A 21,731-nucleotide genomic window follows, 5' to 3' on the forward strand; every position below is an offset into this window, starting at 1 on the left:
CACAAAGGTGGACTGCCATTAGACAAACACAGGCAACTGCCTCGGGATCTCCAGGGACCCCCAAACATCTCATAAAAAAATGATTAGTAAAGTTTTCTTTGATTTAAAGCACTTACTTTTGGTTTACAGTAGTCTTAATTAAAAAAACGCTTAAAACATCCAAAATGGTTAGACCATCATGATCATTTTGACTGACCCCCTGTCCTTCCTCCCCAACGGACTAGTACATCTTACTGTGCATGTACAGACTTGATTCAGGAAAATGAAAACAAACTTGTGCGTGTGACTGAAATGAAAGCAGCTGCAGTCAGGTCTTTCCCAAATTTTGCTCCTAATGAAAGACAAATTAATATAGAAAGACAAATGCCGGAGATTCACGTGACTGTTCAGATGAGAGGGGAAATGTCGATCAATTCAATGCCCTGAGAATACAGTAACCTGGATGAATGAGAATATTCACAGGCTTCCGAATAAAGATTAGTTTCAAATATCAGGTCAGAAAAATACCAGTTTACCCGTTTTTAATTTCAGACTGCTTTGTTTGGCTCATACTTTACATGTGTAAACTGACTGACAGTGGCTCACTGCACGTCATCTGAGATTAAAAGACCATCCATCCATCCATTTTGCAAAGCGCTTATCCTCAATGCCAAAAGAAATACAATGTGTACGGTAAATAAAAGATACAAACAGATAACAAGTGGCGCACATCGCACGATAAAACTGGACAGACGGATCAAATAAGCTGAAAGCATGTTGACACAATTCTTGTATACAACATACCTCATGTCGAGTGAGTATTCGTATGATACTGTTAGTATTGTTCTCTTTTAACTGCTAAAAGATGTCAACATCTTGTGTGACGAAAGAAAGTGTCCTCCTTTCACTACACTTCCGGCTTGTAGCTGATTGGTCGAGCCTGGTAGATGGGCGGGGCTTCCATCCCTAGCTGCTGGGCCTCTTTTGCTTTTTTTCCTTCTTTTTTTCCCCTCTCTCCCTCTTGCTGCGTGCGTGCGTGTGTGCGGCAGCCGAGCCGGGCGCATCTACTTGAGATGACGGCCAGCATCCGATACAAGAGCCGGATTCCGGTCAAGACGGGTGAGCCTCATTTTGTGCTGCTTCTCTCGTTTGGAACGCGTTGAATTAAGAAAATAAGCGCTTCGTGTGTGTGTGTGTGTGTGTGTGTGTGTGTGTTCTGGGCGTCGTTGCGCATCCTTGCACCTGCTCCTCCTCCTCCATCCTCGAATCCTTCGCGTCTGCCGTGGTCCACAGAGGACACCGCCGAGGTAAGATACATCATTTATTGTCATTATTATTATTATTTTATGTCATATTTCTGAGGATGTTTTTCGTTGTAAATGCATTGTGAAGGACGATGGGTGGGGGTTGGCTGGATTCTTCATTTTTAGAAGTGGAGCAGCATCCATCATGCCCATCCTCTCCTCCTTCCCTCACCAATTATCTTTTTTTTTCTACTGCCATTTTATTTCCATTTCGAATCGAAACCCAGCTCTCCCACTACATTATGTATGATGAGGGCTCTGTTGACCCTGGACTCCCACATCACCTCTTCTTCCCCACCCCCAGGTCCTTTCTCCCCCATGTTTGCATGTGCTGACTATGCATACTTAATATGCCACTCTTAAGTTGGACAGTGATTAAAAGTGGCATACTTGAAACGCAGTTAATAAGTGATCATGTTGGGTCAAGTGAAAGTCTTTCAGTGTAATATAATGAATGTAACTGCGATATAATAGAGCGTTGTCAATGTTGACAATGTATGTGAGTGGGAATCTTGTTTTGTATGTGCCGTTTGATTGACCGGAGACCAGTCCAGGGTGTAGTCTACCTTTTGCTTGAACAGGATTAGCAGTATAAAAAATTGATATATACAGCACACACGCACACGCACGCACACACACACACAACCCCGGTCCTTCAGAACTGTGAGGCAGACGCTCCAACCACACGTTCACCATGCCGCACACACACATATATATATATATATATATATATATATATATATATATATATATATATATATATATATATATATATATATATATGTGTGTGTGTGTGTGTGTGTGTGTGTGTGTTATGTATGTTTTTTTTACTATTTATATATATTAATTTTGTTCTATTTGTTCTATTTTTGTTTTTATATTGATATATTTTTTGTTGTGTAGCTTGGATTATTTTATATATTTTTTATTTTTATCGTTTTATTTTTTAACTTTTTTAGCTGTTTTTTTAATTTTGTTATTTTTTGTATTTTATTTTATTTTAAAATGTGATGGTCGGATGGATGAATAATACAGTGCTTCCCTAATGTCTTGATACATTGGCAATTGACGCCAATGTTGAGGTATTGCATCGTGCTCACATGAATCTTGCAACATGCAGCAACCGGTGCATGACAAATCATATTAAAGGTCCCATATTTTGTCTATTTATACCTCCATAGAGTGACTCTCTAACATGGACTTGGAATAAAAGTGTCAATTTAATTTAAAAAAAAAAAAAAAAACCACTGGTTTTGTCATACTAGAATCCAGAAAAGGCCCCTCTCACAGCTACTTCTGTTTGACCCAGTTTTGTATCCACTTTGTCCATATACCCTCTAAATTGTTTGCCTCCGTGTCGAAGACCTGGAGATCTTCGCTAGTGATGTCGATAAGCTAGAGAAATTCGACTTACCTTATTTCAAGCTTCTTGGCAGAAAAACGTCTAGAACTCAGGAATACGTGGACGATTTGAATTCATATTTCACACCAAGGCACCATAGAGCCAATATTACATTCCAAAGACGAGAAAAAAGTTGGTTTGGTAAAATACGAGCCCTTTAATATCATATACTGTATGCAATTGAATAAAATGAAAATATGCATTTTTATTTGTATTTGAATTTTTTGCCCATGTTTCCAGATTTTACAATAACATTCGGTAAACCTGCACAACCTGATAACATCCAATACAAGAGCTGTCTCAAAGATTGTACCTTGACAAAGATAATAATGTTTAGTTTTGAGTGACGCTGTCAGGAAGCAATTATGTTTAACAACATGGTCATTATCATAGTTTGAATGGCTGCACTCGTCTCAGAGCTTTTTCCTTCCCCAAACTCATTGAGTTGTAACAGAAGGGAAAGTGCAGTTTTGCTTATTATTATCACAATACTCATAACCGCGCGTCTGAATCTACAAATGATTATGGGATTATTGTGCGGCTGAGGAGGGTGATGTGAGGCCACAATGCTATTAACTGTTTAATGACACTCTCACAGTGGCCATTTCCACAAATCCCCTTCATTCTTGATAGCGCACTCGTAGAAATACTCATAAATTCTGAATTTAAAAAAGAAAACTCGAAAATGATTGCAGTTACAGGATTGATTGATCAGTTATGAAATGTACTTTTTAAAATATTTTAATTATAACAATGTTTCTACTAACTTCTATAGGGAGGCCTGTGTCATCCATTATCGTTCAGTTACTAGATGCGGTTCCTTGCCCTATAAACAAGACAAGCAATAGGGGAGCATGCGGTGTGCTTCACACATTTAGGTCACATCCACAATATGGATGCGCACACTCATGCGCGAGTCACGTGACCTGCAGGGATTTGCAGGGATGTGCAAATGTCAGACACAAAATGTACTAAGATGCAGAAATAAGTGCTGTGTTGTGGTTGACGTCTCAGGTTTTCAGTCTCAGCTTCCTCCCATATTTCAAAAAGATAAAGTTCATCGAAGACTTCAATTGTCCATAGTTGTGAATGCTTGTTTGTCTACTTGTGCCCTTGCGATTGAGCAACAGCTCGTATCTTGAAAAACTCCTAAGTCGGTCGCTCACAAGTTGAGGTACCACTGTACATTTGTGAGTAAATTGAGAAAAACTCATGAATTTGACAGTTTATCTACTTTTTGTCATGTTTTTGTTTGGTGGTGTTTCATGAGATTTTTTCCAAAGTGGCTCAATAAAGGTTGGAAAGCATTGATCTATAGTCCTTTAGTTACATACTGAACAATCTCCTTGATGCATTAGTATCTTCTGAATCCAGGTGTCAGTTCCCATCCTGTTGTTTGTCGGGTGCTGTTTAGTCTCCTGATTGAATTATGACCCCCCTACAGCCCCTTTCCTGGCAGATAAGCAAACCCAGACAGATTTTTCTCTCTCACAGAAATTCACAGTTGGATCAAATCCAGTTCAGCCACAAATAATTTTGTGGTCACATGGTTGCAACACACACACACACACACACACACACAAACACACACACACAAGCTCATTAATTTTGCTGGAAAACAAAGATTAGAATAATGGCTGAAGGATTCAATCCAGTCCAACTGTTGGACAGCTTTTCAATATTTAGATTGCACAGTATTTACTTTTTGACATTTTTCCAATTTTTCTGTCTTCCTCGTCTCACTCCCACATATCACGTCCTCATCGCCACGTGACCCAGCCGGGCTGTCGTTGGACTGTGCGGAGCTGGAGAACGTCCGACTTAACGGCGCTCACATTTGGTGGACGTTTCCATCACTTCCCGTGTGCTGTGATAAAATGTTGCCAGGCAACAGTGTATTTTTTTTGGTGTCTTTTTCCTTTTTGATGTGAAGCGGTGGACACCACTATAGTGACCCATTGATAAGCCTGTGTGGTTGTGCAAGGGTTAATACGCTCTGGGCAATTCCTATCACTGGTTAAAATTGATTTTTATGGTGTTGCTACTGAAGTGGTCTTGTGAAAACATTTGCTGTTAAATTATATATATATATATATATATATATATATATGAATAGAATAATATGGAATATTATATTGATTGAGTTCATATCCTAAAATGTTTAAAATTAAAATTTTACATCTTCGTGGGATCTTTGCATCTTTTAAGCATTTGATCAAAAAACGATGTAACTTTTTGATACAATTTCAAGTTTTCCATGCATTATTATTATTGTTATGATCTTACAATACATAGTATATTTTACAATATTTTGGTTGTTTAACATATAATAGGAGTGATAGCTTGATTATTCTAGAGAGAGTGAGCTACGTGTTGGAGTAACAATTAATAATTCATATGCATATCAAGTAGTCTATTGTTTCCATCATATTGCTTGTCTCCTGAGGAGTCGTGAACAGATGTTGAGTGCGATACATTTATCTGCATGTCCACTCGTTCTTGTCTCTAAGTGGAGCTTGAAGTGCCATCAAACTAAAGATTCCGCATTTATCGAGACTAACCAGGTCAAGTGCTACTCAGTAGAATGGAGATCTCGGCCAAGGTCAAACAATCCAAAACGTCTAACCAATTTGATTGGTAAATTGATGATGTTGGGAATAACAACAGTTCCACTCCAGTCCTATAGGTGGCAGTAATGCGCAATTAGAATGGATGCAAAGTTACGAGGTAGCCCTGACGAAAGGGGCTGCTACTTGTGTACTAGTGGGACATAAAAGCAAGCACCCCTATAAAGACAATGCAGCTCTGCTTACCTTTCTGCTTTGACAGGATAACAAGGTTGTCACACTTGTGGGGGATGTGGGTGTTTTTGCATGATATGCGTCTGGCCATCTTTTGAAAGTGTCGCTGGATCTTCACCCAGTCTAGCTGATCAGGTCATGGGTTGAGAAACTCATTTAAAGTTAAAGTTAATGGTTAGTTCAAGAGCGTTCAAGTACACTTGTTATTCATTTGTATTTGCAATGCATAATACTATTTCAGTGTAATTTGATACAGATGTGAAAACGCTGGTCTTGTTTTTGAAGAAAATTGTTTTCTTTGACATCATGGGACCTTTTTAAAAGACTTTTTTAATAAAAGTGGAATTTTTCCAAATTTGCCTCCTAATTGCTTAATTTATATTAACTTAGAATACCTTACATTACCTAACATTATTAGCCTTAACCTGGAAACCAGAAATAAATTGAAAAAAACCCCCGAAACATTTTAAATTCACAAAAAAGGGAGATGTCTGCTTTTGCATATGAAGTCTTCATTCGCATACAAGCTGTTCAAAAGTAACATTTCCATATTGTGTCCCCTTTCTCCTCCTCCTAAATTAAGTCTGCAAGTTTTAAAATAAAAATAAAAAAATGTTATTATTATTATTTTTTATATATATATATTTTTTTTTTTTTTTTTTTTTTTTAAATGTTATTATTATTTTTTTTTTATTACAGCTCTGCTTGATAAGATTCGGATTACAGCTCTGTGGAAAGGCCTGAGCTGTATTGTAAAGCCAATGGAACACATGACGATTATGATGTAATGTTTATCACAACCTTGAATGTTTGTCTAAAGAACACAGAGGTTATTTTGGATAGATGCTATATTTTGTCAAGAGCTCAATTTTCCCCTCAGAGATCTGAAAAAGCAAATTCTGCTATTTGTATTGTTTTCAGAGTCAGTGGAACGTCGAAGGGGTGCTGAGATGTTTTCGGCAGTTTAAATGGAGCGTACCATTCTCGGCCAAATTTAAACTATCCATTTCGTTCAAACATTTACATGTTACTAGGGTTTGTTGGTGGAAGAATGCCTGCTACTACCACCACTGATGAGAAAACTGAACTTCTAGAGCAGGCGTTGGCGCAAAGCGTAAACGGAACGTCTATCCAGATCGTTCGATTCAGCAGATTGGTTCTGGTTTCAATCATTCAGGCAGCAACACTCATTGGTCAGTTCTATCATCCAGTGCGCATGCAGACATTTCATCACATACTCTATTATGAAGTCATTTTAATACATTCATCGATAAATACAACAAAAAAAGAGAAATCACAACTTTATTTCATGAAATTATGACTTTATTCTCAAAATCACGACTTTATCCTCGTAATGTAATGACAAGGTTAATAATTTAAAACCCTATTCAATGTCTTTATTGATATATAATTGACAACTTTTTTAAAACTAAAATTGCAAATATTCTTGTAATATTTTGACTATTCACACACTTGCAATTCTCTGACGTCAGTCTTGTTAACGTACAAGTTTATTTGTGTATTTTCATTCTTGTAAAAATAAGATTTTTCCTGACCCCAAAAAATAAAATCCTTCATTTTTCAAAATTGTGACGTATTACTGTAAACCTATGACTTTTTGTCTCATAAAACTATGACTTTATTCTTGTAATTCCGTGACTTAATTCAGGCAGAAAAGCAAACTGTTTTGGGCAGGTGGCACACTGTACTCTTCTATTCAATTGGTGCGATCGAGGACGGATTTATTTGTAAGCATTTTTGCATTACGTTAGGATTTGGCAACGCCTCAAACTGCCATAGTGGGGACACAATTGTCTGTTGTCATTTTTGGAAATTTAGGACTTTGTTACACTCTTATGTTTTGTTCTGTGACCGCAGGGAGAAAGTTTGGTCGTCCATTTTCTGCGCTGCGTCTCATGAAGATAGACTGTTGAAAAAGTGGTGTCGTCCTTGGACTCGGCACGTTTAATGTGTGTATATTTGTTTGAATCGGCGCTAACTGCTGGGTCTTATTGTAGCATTGCTTCCTCCAATCTCATGCGTTTGAATGCATGAGAGAAACAAGCTGACGGCTGCCTGTTGAGCTGTCTGACTCTCCAACAGGGCGTCATTGAAACTTTTATTTAAATGTGGCAAAAGAGCCAAAGCACACAAGTCATTTCCTTTTAGTACAAGTGTGATTAGTTCATTAACATGCAACAGTTTTGATAATCCACTAATCATTTAAGACCCTTAAAAACAAATATTTGCTTGCGTTGGCCTCTTGAAATGTAAGTAATTAAGTAGTAATTAGAGGTAAGGACAGAAATTAAAGATGTGTATGTGTGTGTGTGTGTGTGTGTGTAAGACAGCTGGCTTCTGAGACAAAAGGGGGATTGGAGCTTTGTCTGGGGTGCTATTGTGATACATCTGCTCCTCTCTTTTATGAAGAATAGCACACATGTTGCACTCTCTTCCACCGTCACTTAGACCAAAACCCGAACAAGTCCAAAAATTGCACAATTAACTGGTGTCGATAGAAGTCAAGGCCCCCCCCCCCTCCACACACACACACACACACACACACACAAAGACCTAGCTAGTGACAGGAAATTAGTTTGAAGAATCAGCTTTATTGTCAAAGTTGGTCTTATCTGCATTTAATTAACAAATGGAAAATACAGGTTTTGAAGCCAGTACATGGCACACCCCAAGCGAGAATCATACCTCTTGGCCAGTGTTTTTTTTTTTTTTTTTTGCACCAAATCCCACACGAAAAAAATACTCATCTCCAGCCTTAGAATAAAGTAGCGTAGAAGGCCCATCAAAAACAAGGCAGAGGTTTTATTCCTAAAAACCCACCCATCCATTCTCAACACCGCTTATCTCGGTTAGGGGCGCCTTATCCCAGCTGGCTTCTTGCAAAAGGCGGACTACACCCCCAACTGGTCGCCATGTCAGTCGCAGGGCACATATAGACACGGACAACCATTCGCAGTCACATTCACACCGTCACTGAGTGGGAACTGAACCCACGCTGCCCGCGCCAAAGTCAGGCGAGTGCACCACCGCACCATCAGTGACAATTCCTCAAAATTGAAGCCACTGTAACACATTGACACATTTATTTTGCCGCATCTGTTGAGACTGCTCTTTGTTGCAAAAAAAAACCAAAAAAAGTCATCTCACCCACAACCCTATTTTTTTATTCTCTAAATCGTCCATAGGTGTTAATGTGAGCTATGCGTCCTGTGGTTGACTGGCGACCAATCCAGGGTGCACCCCTAATTAGGACAAGTGCTGTAGAAAAATCCTCGCTCGGGAAAAACAAAACAAAATACAAGCATTATGTCCATGTTTTGTGTGCAATGTGTCTCCTTCTGGTGGTGGTGAGTAGAAGTGTGCAACTCAGTGGACGTCACATCTTGACTGGGTGTGCCTGTTGCCTGATCGGCTTTTTTACTTCAAGGACGCTGCCCACATCATATGTGCCAGGGACACACCCACACCCACATCCACACACACACACACACACACGCGCACGCACACACACACACACGCACACACACGACACTGTCACATCTGGAAGCAATCGCCTGGATTCTCCGTAGCCGCAAAATCCGGCCCTTAAATCCATAGATTCAAAAGACAGTTTGCAGTTTCTGTGTTATGGAAAGCAGTTGAACAACTTCTAGTGTACATATACAGAATCATAAACAACTGGAATATGCCCGGTATGTTACATCGTGTTTGTCGACTGCAAGTTTTTTTAAGGCGAGCTGTTGTCGGCTACAAAAAAGAAATCATGGCCAATGCGTTGTGTTTTTATGCCGACGTATAAAAACCACCATTTTCTGGCGTTCAAAAGTTCCCATCTAATCTGAAAAAACACATGCAATTCAAGTATGGTGTATTTTTTTCCAGTTGTTATCATGAGCTAATTGAGCATTCTTCGTTTTAAGTCGTTTCACAAAGTTAGCAAAGCTGTGGGAACACGTCGCGCCAATGCTAGCTAGGGCGAGGACTATTTAAGTTAATAAAAGCGGTTGTGTGCAGAGAATTTTTTTTTTTTTATCACAGCACGTCTCGTGTAAAACTAACAGTCAATATTGATTTTTACTTTTTTACCTTTGAATTTAACCACATTTAAGAGTCTACTTTTTACATTTACTTACAGTTAAGTACAACCGTTGAATTTGAACTTCTACTCTTCCCAGTATATATATATATATATATATATATATATATATATAATTATTTTTTTTACACAAATATATGTACAATAGTGCCTTAAAATGTAAATTTAATTCATTCCGTGAAAACGCGTGTATCTTAAATCAACTTTACCCACTGAAATGAATGATAATACTATAAATCCATTCCGGCCTCCCCCCCAAAAAAACAAAAAAAATTTTTGTAATTGGTTTTTTTTAAATAAGAAAAATACCACTCTATAATACCGTGTTTTATAAAAACATTGACTGTAAAGGTTTAAACAGTTTCTCCTTCTGGTGTGTGTGACTTGGCCAATACAGCCGTGCAGACAGGTGACGAAGAGTATGATAGCATTCTAACATTGCCGCATTGATGCGAATTCGTTAGCCCGTCTTTGCTGTTTTATATTGTTTGTTAGCACTGAGTTGAGTGGACTTTTCTAAGGCAAAGCTATGCGATTGTTGTCCATACGCAGTGTGTTTTCTCTTTTCTGAATAATTGAATCTGAATAAACAAACTCCTAGTTGGTGTGAAGTGAGTTGAGTGGAATTCACTGCCACCATACAGGGCTCACGTCTTACATTTTTTTGCTCGCAAGTCAAAGCAAAAAAAAAAAAATCAATAAAAAATGGGGTCACTCAATCTCAAGGCACCACTGTACTTCTGTAAGGAGTATGAGTGCTTTTGCCACCTTTGTCTGCACTCTCCAGCCATGCATTTGTATTTCTTTGTTTCGAATTTAGTCTCCAATGTGTCTGTGTTTTGTTTTCTATAGAATGATTATGTGACTGTTTGTCAACGGGCCTGGCTTGACTGTGCTATTGCAGCCACGCCAGGTATTTCAAATGAAATTGTGACATCACTGAGCATGCGGATGGACAGGTTGACGTCCCTCGCAGGTAGATCATTGTTGTGTCTGCAGGTCCGTACTCGCAGCTTGAGGAGATGTCAGTGGATTCACGTGTTGTTTCTACAAGGGCCTCTTTGCTCCTCTTCCCGCACAAACAGACTCTCGCTCTCTATGAGGCTTTTCGGGCTGAGCTCAGAGAAGTCGAGACTCTTTCTGAAGGGGAGGGCGCACACGCCAAATGAATGAATTTCTTTTAGGCCTTTCCCTGGTTTCCTCCCACAAATTGGCACCTCTGGCCGCGCTTCGCCTGGCTTTCTGTTTTCCTCGGTACAATGTGAATTCCTGCGTACCTGTCTGAACAAGGGCGGACTGAGCGCTGTGGGGAAAGAGGAGTGTAGGGAAGAGGGAGAAACGGAGAAGATCAGTTAGAAGGGGAGTTTATTTTGTGTGTCTCGGGGCGTCCCGTGCCGATCCCGTCGGATTATTCTTTGACTGGGCGGACACGTCAGCCAGCAGCTTTGGTGCATTTATAGCATGGATGCCATCATGCTGCAGGAGAAACTAGTGGAACGACTCCTGTGCCCGCGAGTGAGAACGGCCAGACAGAAGGTAAAAAAAAAAAAAAAAAAGATGGAATCCTGGAAGACTCGGTGGTGTTTTTATATGGAAAGAAAATGGTGGGGCAGCAACTACTTAGGTTACATCTAGGAAAACTACAATAATCTCTTTCAAGAGCACTCGTACTAGGAAATTTGTATCGCAGGTTCTTGAGTCCCTTGAAAAACGCATATAAATGTGCTACTATTATTATTAATATTATGACTGTCAAATGTCCATGTTTACTTCTTTTCTTGAGAAGTAAACTTTTGATTATTATTTATACAGTGTTGCAATTGTATGTAGCAGAAGTAGCAACACAGATAAACAGAATGCCGACAGTTCACTGGTGTCTTCACTTACGAGTGACAAGTTTTCCGAGATACGAGCCGTCGTCTGGCCAATTTTTAGCCGACATACTCAACATTTTGATCACCCTCGTGAGTTATTGTTAAGCGTCCTTGGGTCCCTTCAAAGCCACTATACTATATATCTTGTCGGTGACGCTAATCCGCATTATGCAACGGATGCTGAGTGCCACAAGCTTTATTGCGCCCCACCTTCATCTAACGGATCTGCTGGGTTACTTGCTCCCACTTGACCCCAATGCAAGTAGACTGTAACAGGCAAAACCTGAAAACAAATTCCTTCACCGTTGTCCAAAACGGCACCAACAAATGGTCCATTTGCCACACCTTCATTTTTGGAAATTGTTTGGGCATAACACAGCTAACTACGGGCAAAACATTGCACAATTCTTACGTGGCAGAGGTAATCAGATACTGTAGATGAGGAAATCAAGGAAAAGGCTGCGTTGGCTGGGAATCGAAGCCAGGTCAACCACTTGGGAGGCAGTTATGCTTACCACTATTCCACCGACACCTTGTTGGGTAAAGTACAGGTTGTGCCCATTTAGAGTCTCAAATCTGGGCAGGGACAGCCATGGGATATCTGTTCCCGGGTCTTTTTTCACCACAGCACCCTCTGCTGGACACCGCCGCACTTGCCCCAAATGGAAATTCCTAACGGGAAGCTGTCACAAGTGTGGACTTGGCTGCCAGAATCTCAAACGATTCAGGTTTTGTTATTTCATTCATCGACTTCTTGTCCAACTTGTAGTTCTCCGTGCAGAGTTGGTCCCATCACTAGCGGTCTTATGCATTGACAAGTCAATGACTAGTTCTATATAAGAACTCCGGCTGTGTGTTTGCACAGTTGCTTCTTCCCAGTGAGAGTTTTTTGGGTACTGGTCAATGTGGCGTCTGTGTGCATGTGAATGTCCTCTGCTGTTCTACATGCAGCCAACCTCCGCCAGAGTGTGTATTTATAGCTACACACACACACACACACACACACACACACACACACACACAAAACTGATGTGGTGATGTTCTGCCAGAGAGTGCAGGAAAGAGCACCCAGAGACCCATGTGCTTCTTTACATGCCAACAACCAATCAAATTCAGTTTTGCTTTTGTACATGGTTTCCTCCTTCTTATTTTTTTTTACATTTGTTTTTGTTTTCACCAATGCGCTCGTTCATGCTGGATTATGTAAGATAAAAGTGTGATTGACTGGCAAACAGTCCTGCGTGTACCCCGTCTCCAAGTTAGCTTGGAGAGTCTCCAACTCACCCGCAAGCATATTGAGGACAAGCACTATAGATAATGGATGCCTGGATGAATAAAGTGCCTGTCATCGTGATGTCGGTTAGTGTAATTTGCGCCACTTGCCAACAGATTCGATCTGCTGTATGTATGTATGTATGTATGTCTATGCTACAGACGTAGTGCAGTGCCAACTTGTCTTCTCAACCAACAACCGCTTGCAGAGATAATGTCATCTTTCTATTTTAGGTTGAACTGTTAAATACAGTTCAAAGAAATCTAGTGCGGTGTCGTACAGGGTTTGTGTTTCTTTGTGCATCTCTTAGTGGTCGAACAGGCTACTTCGTTGCTCATGGAGGATGATGTAAGATGACTGGATTGTACCATCTTTGATTCTGGGCAGGGGGAAGAATATAAGAGGATAAATGAATCGAAACATATCGGAGAGACCAAGCAGCCTTTACACAAACGCGTGGCACAACAAAGGAGACCAGCTTCTTCGAATGAGCGGTCCTAAAAGTCACTATGCCCTCCCTTTTGTTCATTATTAGTTTCAGGTATCATTCGCATTCCCATCTGCATTTGTCAGCTCGTGACTTTTAGGAAAACTCCACACTTATCATGTGAACTGAAGAAGCCTTTTGCATTAAAGGTGAAACGTCTTCAACAAACAACAAAAGTCCAGTTACCTCGATGCAACCTTTGCGAATGGCTTGTGCTGTTTTTCATTTTGGACACAGTGGACAGCATAGTGACTCAAATAGTGAAAATCCATTTTTGCAGCCTCACCTTTATCCAGATCCTCACCACAATGTAATGGTCTATGCACCACCACTCTACAAACAAAACAAACACTTCTTGCCGTCATTCTTTTGCTTGGTGGAGGTAAAAAAAAACAAAAAAAAAACTTTTTTTTATTTTATTTAATTTTTTTGACCTGTTTTACCTGTGTTTCCTATACAAAGTGAAGCATATGTGTGTTTTGCGTTTCCCAGGAGAAGCAATATGTGGGCTTCGCCACTCTTCCCAACCAAGTCCATAGGAAGTCGGTGAAGAAAGGCTTCGATTTCACTCTCATGGTGGCAGGTCTGTTCGACATCTCTACCAGTTCTCAATAATCACGACAATGTTCTCTCATTCAATAAACCTGCATAATCCACAGAGATCCAATACAGTAATGATTAGCGTTAAAGCTAATATTTTGGTTAAAATAGTAGAAATACCTCTCATGTACAAGATACACAGGTGCACGGGGGTATTACGGAAAACTCAATTTATTTCTGCCGTTCAAGTCAAAAAGTGAACGTCATCTATTATGTACTGCAGATATTTTGGGGTTTTATGTTTTAACATTTTGATGATTATTGCTTACAGCCAACGAAAACCCAAAATTCAACAGCTCAAGGAATTCGAATATTACCTAAAAAAAACTCAAAATGTTTTTTTTATATTATACATATATAGGCATTGGCCTTCTCCAAAGCATTTTCTTATGTGCGTAACGAATCTGTATCATGTGAATTTCACTTTTTTTGGGAGTTGAAGTACTGCAATAAATGAACTTTTCTATTCTTATGATATATACTGTATAGACACACCTGAACAACTCCAACAGTAAACATATTGTAAAATGAATACCTCTCTGACTGTGTTTTATTATTGTTTTAAGGGCAGAATTTGTGATACAGCTCCAGTACCATTGTGCAATCGAATGTTGTCTCCATTGAGTGTGAAAGGCAAACGTGCCCTCTATTTACTGTATCCGTAAAATGCATTTTTTTTTTTTTTTTTACTGTTGACTAATCAGGCGAATCGGGCATGGGCAAGTCCACTCTGGTCAACAGCTTGTTCCTCACAGACCTCTACAAAGACAGGAAGCTGCTGAATGCTGAGGGTGAGTCCCGTAATGATCCGCCACGATCTCACTGCTGACGGCTTGACGGATGTGCTCGGAGGTCTGCTATTTATATAAGTGACTTACTTTTGTACTTTCCTCCTGTCACGCGGCCGCAGGCGGCGGCTCCATCTTATCTGCTTTCTCTACTAGCAGCTCGTATGACGTAGAGTTACTCAGTGGCACACATGCAGGTCCGGTAATGGAATATCTGCTGACATTCAGCAGTCTCATTTATCCCTATCACTACAAAACATCACACACTGATGAGTCTCTCCTTTCCAATTCAGGCCATTTCAGTAAAATGGAGGATTTTATTTTATTGAATACATTTCAACTGTATGTAAAATGTATTTGAATATCTGAGAATATGTAAGTGTATATGCATTCAGTAGAATCCAATCACTGCCTCGTGGGAGCATTTCCTCATCTTGCTGTTCTGACGCTCACTTTTTCTTCATGTCGTCGTGGTGACCACTAGAGCGCATCAACCAGACAGTGGAGATCATCAAACATACCGTGGACATCGAGGAGAAAGGAGTCAAGCTCAAGCTCACCATCGTCGACACGCCGGGCTTCGGGGACGCCGTCAACAACAACGAGTGGTGAGCTGAAAGTGCTTCGGTTTGGGGTTCAAGAAGCTGTGAATGTTATGCTGATGTGTGTGTGTGTGTGTGCGTGCGTGTAGTTGGAAGCCCATCACAGACTACATCGATCAGCAGTTTGAGCAGTACTTCCGTGACGAAAGTGGCCTCAATAGGAAGAACATCCAGGACAACCGGGTCCACTGCTGCCTTTACTTCATCCCTCCATTTGGCCACGGGTAATGACAGATGAACACACAGGCACAACAGTGGTGGACTGACCTACATTTACAACCTTAATTCTAATGTTAGTTCCATGGAATTGTATTTAATTATTCAAACCATTCTATTCTTTCAATTTCATGGTGTTTCTCTTAGCTGCACTCATTCCAGTATGTGTATGTGGACTTTTGTATATATATTGTCCAATCAGATCTCAGCCTTTATCTGTTGCTATGTCAATCTAATCTGATAGTGGTAGATTAGGTCATGTACATTCCCACTGAAGTCCCAGGTAATAATTGCACTGAACCCCCCCTCATACACACACACACACACACACACACACACACACACACACAAACACTAACAGAAGCATACAGAAGCAGAAGCCTATGCCGACTGTTCATGTCTTGGCTCAGGTTGCGTCCAGTGGATGTTGAGTTCATGAAAGCGCTGCACGAAAAGGTGAACATCATCCCGCTCATCGCCAAAGCCGACTGCCTCACTCCCAGCGAAATCAAGAAGCTGAAGGACCGAGTGAGTGCAAACACTTGCGTGTTCACGGTGTAGTTAACACTCATTCTGATCGGAGCACGTGTGCGTGCAGATACGAGAAGAAATAGACAAGTTTGGCATCAAAGTATATCAGTTCCCTGAATGCGACTCAGATGAGGATGAGGAGTTCAAGCAACTAGACAAAGAGCTGAAGGTGAGCGTTGACTTCTTCACTTATAATGCAATCTATTTTTGACCCTTTACATTCCAGTGCGCAGATTGTAAAACAACCTCAAAAATGAATTTTGGGGTCAATTGTGAGTTGTTGTCATCGTTTTGTCCCATCAGGGATCACAACAGGCAATGGATGCCCATTGGATAACATATTACATGACGTGATGCTTTACAATGTTAGTTTAAATGATACACGGCATACACGGAGTCCATTTAATGAAATTGAACGCCACAGGTAGACGCCACGGGGAAGTGTTTCTCCTCAGTTCTTGTCCCAATCGGTCGATGCAGAATCCTTACAGCAACAGCCTCATTTCACTCATCGCCACATGGCCCCCTTTCCAAGCAGCAGGGGGAAGGGAGGTGGCAATAAAACAGGTCAAAATCCAGACGTCAGGTGGTGAGGCAAGGCAAGAGACTAGTTGCATTCTAGGTGCGGCTTAACCAAATGCGAGAGTGTTGAAATAAGTCTGTACGTGTATGTGTGTGTAGGAGTGCACCCCATTCGCCGTGATTGGCAGTAACACAGTGGTGGAAGCCAGAGGGCAGCGAGTGCGAGGGCGACTGTACCCCTGGGGAATTGTTGAAGGTACTGTTATTTTTAAAAAAAAAAAATTTTTTTTAATTAATTAATTTATTTTTTAACATCTCTCTAAAGAAGCTGATGGATTGATGTGAAATATTTGTGCTGTGCAGTGGAAAACCAATCCCACTGTGACTTTGTGAAGCTGAGGAACATGCTGATCCGCTCGCACATGCACGATCTCAAAGACGTCACCTGCGACGTCCACTATGAGAACTACAGAGCGCAGTGCATACAGGAGATGACAAGGTCCAGCACGTTACATAACAGGGTTATGAGGGGTCGTCAGAGACATCATTACCAAGATTACCTCTCACACACTACTGAAACTCTCAGTCACACCACAAAAAGGCATGTTTCAGTATATTATATGAACGGATTTCAGTATGATGTATGAAAGAATTTCAGCAGTGTGTGTGTGAGAGCATTTCAGTTGTGTACTTGCGCGATAAAAAATAATATCAGTAATGTGTGTGAGTGTCAAGAACAGCCAAAGGCTAGTGAATGGACCACCACACAGAAGTTGGCATAGGAAACTTTTCCACAGGTTTTATTCAATCGAAGAACACAAAATGGTACACAGCAGAACAAAAAAACTACGAAGACAAAGTGCAGACGTGAGAGCACAGAAACTGAGACAAGCAAAAAATCCTAACAAAAAATACTGGATGAAGCCAGAGATGAAGGAAGGTCCGAGGTTGAACGAAAACACAAACATCAATCGATACAAAAGTTCAAACCCAAAATCACAGAAATACATAAGCACAAAACTACGATAATTACTTCTGGAACACTGAATATACAGTACTTTTTCCAAAACAGAAACTGAAAATCATAGTCGTACTTACACAAACCTTAAGTACCACTGGAAAAAGCATATGACAGGATATGACAGGCAGGTGCGCCTCGGTTGCTCCGCCGACATCTCCTTGGCAACACTGATGGGCAGAGAAAGGAAGGCATTACCAATCAGGGAACCAAAACACAGCACGACAGGAAAGGTAAAGTGTTGAGCGGCTTTTCAAGAAGAGGTGAGACAGGATCTCGGTGGACAGGAGGAGCTTCCAGAAGACTGGACCACTACAGCTAAGGTGATCAGAGAGGCAGGCAGGAGAGTATTTGGTGTATCTTCTGTCAGGAAAGGAGAGAAGGAGACTTGGTGGTGGAACCTCAAAGTACAGGAAATCAAAAGGTTAGCTAAGAAGAAGTGGGACACTGAAAGGACCGAGGAGAGGCAAAAGGAATACACTGAGATGCGACATAGGGCAAAGGTAGAGGTGGCAAAGGCCAAACAAGAGGCATATGATGACATGTATGCCAGGTTGGACACTAAAGAAGGAGAAAATGATCTATACAGGTTGGCAAGACAGAAGGATAGAGATGGGAAGGATGTGCAGCAGGTTAGGGTGATTAAGGATAGAGATGGAAATATGTTGACTGGTGCCAGTAGTGTGCTAGATAGATGGAAAGAATACTTTGGGGAGTTGATGAATGAGGAAAATGAGAGCGAAGGGAGAGTAGAAGAGGCAAGTGTGGTGGACCAGGAAGTGGCAATGATAAGTAAGGGGGAAGTTAGACATGCATTAAAGAGGATGAAAAATGGAAAGGCAGTTGGTCCTGATGACATTCCTGTGGAGGTATGGAAGCATCTAGGAGAGGTGGCTGTGAAGTTTTTGACCAGATTGTTCAATAGAATTCTAGTGCGTGAGAAGATGCCTGAGGAATGGAGGAAAAGTGTACTGGTGCCCATTTTTAAGAACAAGGGTGATGTGCAGAGCTGTGGGAACTATAGAGGAATACAGTTGATGAACCACACAATGAAGTTATGGGAAAGAGTAGTGGAGGCTAGACTCAGGACAGAAGTGAGTATTTGCGAGCAACAGTATGGTTTCATGCCTAGAAGGACTACCACAGATGCATTATTTGCCTTGAGGATGTTGATGGAAAAGTATGGAGAAGGTCAGGAGGAGCTTTGTAGATCTAGAGAAAGCCTATGACAGAGTACCCAGAGAGGAACTGTGGTACTGCATGGGGAAGTCTGGAGTGGCAGAGAAGTATGTTAGAATAATACAAGACATGTACGAGGGCAGCAGAACAGTGGTGAGGTGTGCTGTAGGTGTGACAGAAGAATTTAAGGTGGACGTGGGACTGCATCAGGGATCAGCCCTGAGCCCCTTTTTGTTTGCAGTGGTGATGGATAGGCTGACAGATGAGGTTAGACTGGAATCCCTGTGGACCATTCATGTTTGCAGATGAAAGCAGGGAGCGGGTGGAGGAACAGTTAGAAAGATGGAGGCATGCACTGGAAAGCAGAGGAATGAAGATTAACCAAAGTAAGAGAATATATGTCCATACATGAGAGGGGTGGCTCCAGGGAGAAGAGATAGATAGGGTGGAGGACTTTAAATACTTGGGGTCAACCGTCCAGAGCAATGGTGAGTGTGGTCAGGAAGTGAAGAAACGGGTCAAAGCAGGTTGGAACGGGTGGAGGAAGGTGTCAGGTGTGTTATGTGACAGAAGAGTCTCTGCGAGGATGAAGGGCAACGTTTATAAGACAGTGGTGAGGCCAGCCATGATGTACGGATTAGAGACAGTGGCACCGAAGAGACAACGGGAAGCAGAACTGGAGGTGGCGGAAATGAAGATGTTGAGGTTCGCTCTCGGAGTGACCAGGTTGGATAAAATGAGAAATGAGCTCATCAGAGGGACAGCCAAGGTTCGATGTTTTGGAGACAAAGCTAGAGAGAGCAGACTTCGATGGTTTGGACACGTCCAGAGGAGAAATAGTGAGTATATTGGAAGAAGGATGATGAGGATGGAGCTGCCAGGCAAGAGAGCGAGAGGAAGACCAAAGAGAAGGTTGATGGATGTCGTGAGGGAAGATATGATGGCAGTTGGTGTTCGAGAGGAGGATGCGGGAGATAGGCTTACATGGAAAAGGATGAGGCGCTGTGGCGACCCCTAAGGAGAAGAAGTATGACAATGTTTCAGGAGTGAATATGAGAGTCTTTCAGTCATGAGTATGAGAGCATTTGAGTACTGTATATAAGCAAACAAATGTCATTTGTGTGTATGACAGCATTTCATGAGTGTATATGAGTGAAAAAAAGTCATCATTGTGTTTGAGAGCCTTTCAGTAGTGTATAAGAATGTTCAAAAGTCAGGTAGTGAGTATGAGAGCGTTTCAGAGAGCAAAGGTAACAACTCAGTAGTGTTCATGCGAGAGGTTTATTATTAGCTATGAAAGTTTTTTAGTGCTGTGTCTGAAAGTGTTTCAGTAGTGTATCTGAGTGAAATTGTTTCCGTAGTTTGTATGAGAGTGTTTCAGTTGTGTATATGAGCAAAAAAAAAAAAAAGTCGTTCGTGAGTATGAGAGTTAATGCTGAATGATGTCCCTGTCGGCCCCTCATCCAAGCGCGCATGTTTTGTACACACTAACCTATCACATAACTGCTGATTTCAGTGCTCACTTACCCGCTTCACCGCCTGTGTTCTTTTCCCCCCCAGCAAACTGGCACAGGACAACCGCATGGAGAGTCCCATCCCCATCCTGCCACTGTCCACCCCGGATGTGGACACTGAAAAACTGATCAAAATGAAAGATGAGGAGGTAAGACGACAAGATTAAAAGAAACACTCCATATTTATGAATTCTCATTGGAATACAATGAGCAATTATCCTTCACTTTTATTGCCAAGAATGTGTGAGGCACAAACAAGAATCTTTCCTTCAGAACAATAATTTTCTTTTTTAATGAAAAATAAGGGTCAAATCAAAAAGTAACAATTTCAGTTATGACATTCATATGCTGAAACCTTCTTCTTCTCTGTGTGTGAGCAGCTGAAGAGGATGCAGGAGATGCTGACTAAAATGCAGCAGCAGATGCACGAGAAAGACTAGCAATGACAGCAGTCATTGAACGCAACACAACGCGGATTTTATTTAGTGGCTGTACATTTACGTTCAGTTTGGTGCTTTTGTATAACTCGTCTGCCTGAATGCTTGTTTTAGCCAACTTTCCCCAACTGTAGTTTAACAATATAAAAGTCTAATTTAAATCACTCATCAGTGTACCTAATTTATAAATACAATACTAAACTCATTTGGATATTTTGTCAGGGTAAGACTTTGTGTGGTATTAAGATTTGAATGGTGTTTTTCTATTCAGTGTGTGTGGGTGTATGTTTGTGTTATTAAGTCTTCTGGTGTCCATAATATCCCCGTCAGTCTTTGCACAATTGCTTTCCATTTATTTAAATTTGGCTGATGATCACGAGGAATGCATTATTTATATCAATTTAAGATGTAGAGCAGCTTTTTTTTCTTTCTTTTTTTGGCATTGGCTGGCTGGTTTAAAACTGCACTTATTGCCAGAGGTCAATTATTAACTGTGAACGCATGTAGTAATAATAATAATTCTGATGACAGGATGCTCGCGTCAGCATGCTGCTGCTACTTGTATCTGCTTAACACTCTCCACTGCTTCGCAGCTGAAATTTTTTTTTGTGTGTGTCTAAACTTTTTAAGACCTTTATTTTTTTTTTGCTTTTGTGGACGAGCAAATACTGTCGTTGATGCTTCAGATTTTTTTTTTTTTTTTTTTTGAAAGTGTGAATTGTGCCCATGAAGAAGAGTGAATGAGTGCAAATGGAGGAAAAGTGCATCTTCCTTCTGTCTGACATGACAAATAATAAATATGTTTTTGTCATTCTGGAAATGATTCCTGGGAAAACGTCCATTCTTTCCGGCGGTCACAGAGCCGCTGGGATAGCTTCTGATTAATTTATCTCCACCAGCCATTCTTCCTTCATCCTGACACAATATATATTACATTAATTTTCATAATAATGTCTGTATCTCTTGGGAAATTTGAGCATTTAGTTTTAGATAAGATGTAGGACTTTTTGTTTTGTTTTTTTTATGTTCAAAATATGAAGATATACATGTAATTTTAAAATTATTTTTTTGTCCTGTTTTGCCTTGT

General features: G+C 40.7%; 1 protein-coding gene across 2 annotated transcripts; it reads left to right on the forward strand.

The window, feature by feature from the left end:
• Positions 1–998: 998 nt before the first annotated feature.
• On the forward strand, positions 999–21,464 carry septin5a (septin 5a). 2 transcript variants are annotated; one of them, XM_061672042.1, is made up of 12 exons: positions 999–1,098; positions 1,273–1,286; positions 13,730–13,820; positions 14,542–14,628; positions 15,110–15,233; positions 15,317–15,451; positions 15,854–15,971; positions 16,042–16,143; positions 16,656–16,752; positions 16,860–16,995; positions 20,254–20,356; positions 20,588–21,464. In XM_061672042.1, the coding sequence occupies exons 1-12, from the start codon at positions 1,053–1,055 to the stop codon at positions 20,645–20,647; spliced, it is 1,113 nt and encodes a 370-aa protein (XP_061528026.1). In that variant the 5' UTR covers positions 999–1,052; the 3' UTR covers positions 20,648–21,464. The 2 variants fall into 2 exon arrangements, with proteins under 2 accessions (XP_061528026.1, XP_061528025.1); XM_061672041.1 differs by lacking the exons at positions 999–1,098; positions 1,273–1,286 and adding an exon at positions 10,826–11,139.
• The last annotated feature ends 267 nt before the right edge of the window (positions 21,465–21,731 follow it).

The sequence above is a fragment of the Phycodurus eques genome, chromosome 3 (assembly GCF_024500275.1).
Source record: "Phycodurus eques isolate BA_2022a chromosome 3, UOR_Pequ_1.1, whole genome shotgun sequence".
NCBI classification, from domain to species: domain Eukaryota; kingdom Metazoa; phylum Chordata; class Actinopteri; order Syngnathiformes; family Syngnathidae; genus Phycodurus; species Phycodurus eques.

Bases quoted from the DNA above. Each gene is read 5' to 3' on its own strand.
- septin5a (XM_061672041.1), top strand. From the start codon at position 11,065: ATGGATGCCATCATGCTGCAGGAGAAACTAGTGGAACGACTCCTGTGC. The intron at 14,629-15,109 runs GTGAGTCCCGTA...GGTGACCACTAG, and splicing joins GAAGCTGCTGAATGCTGAGG to AGCGCATCAACCAGACAGTG. The intron at 20,357-20,587 runs GTAAGACGACAA...GTGTGTGAGCAG, and splicing joins TCAAAATGAAAGATGAGGAG to CTGAAGAGGATGCAGGAGAT.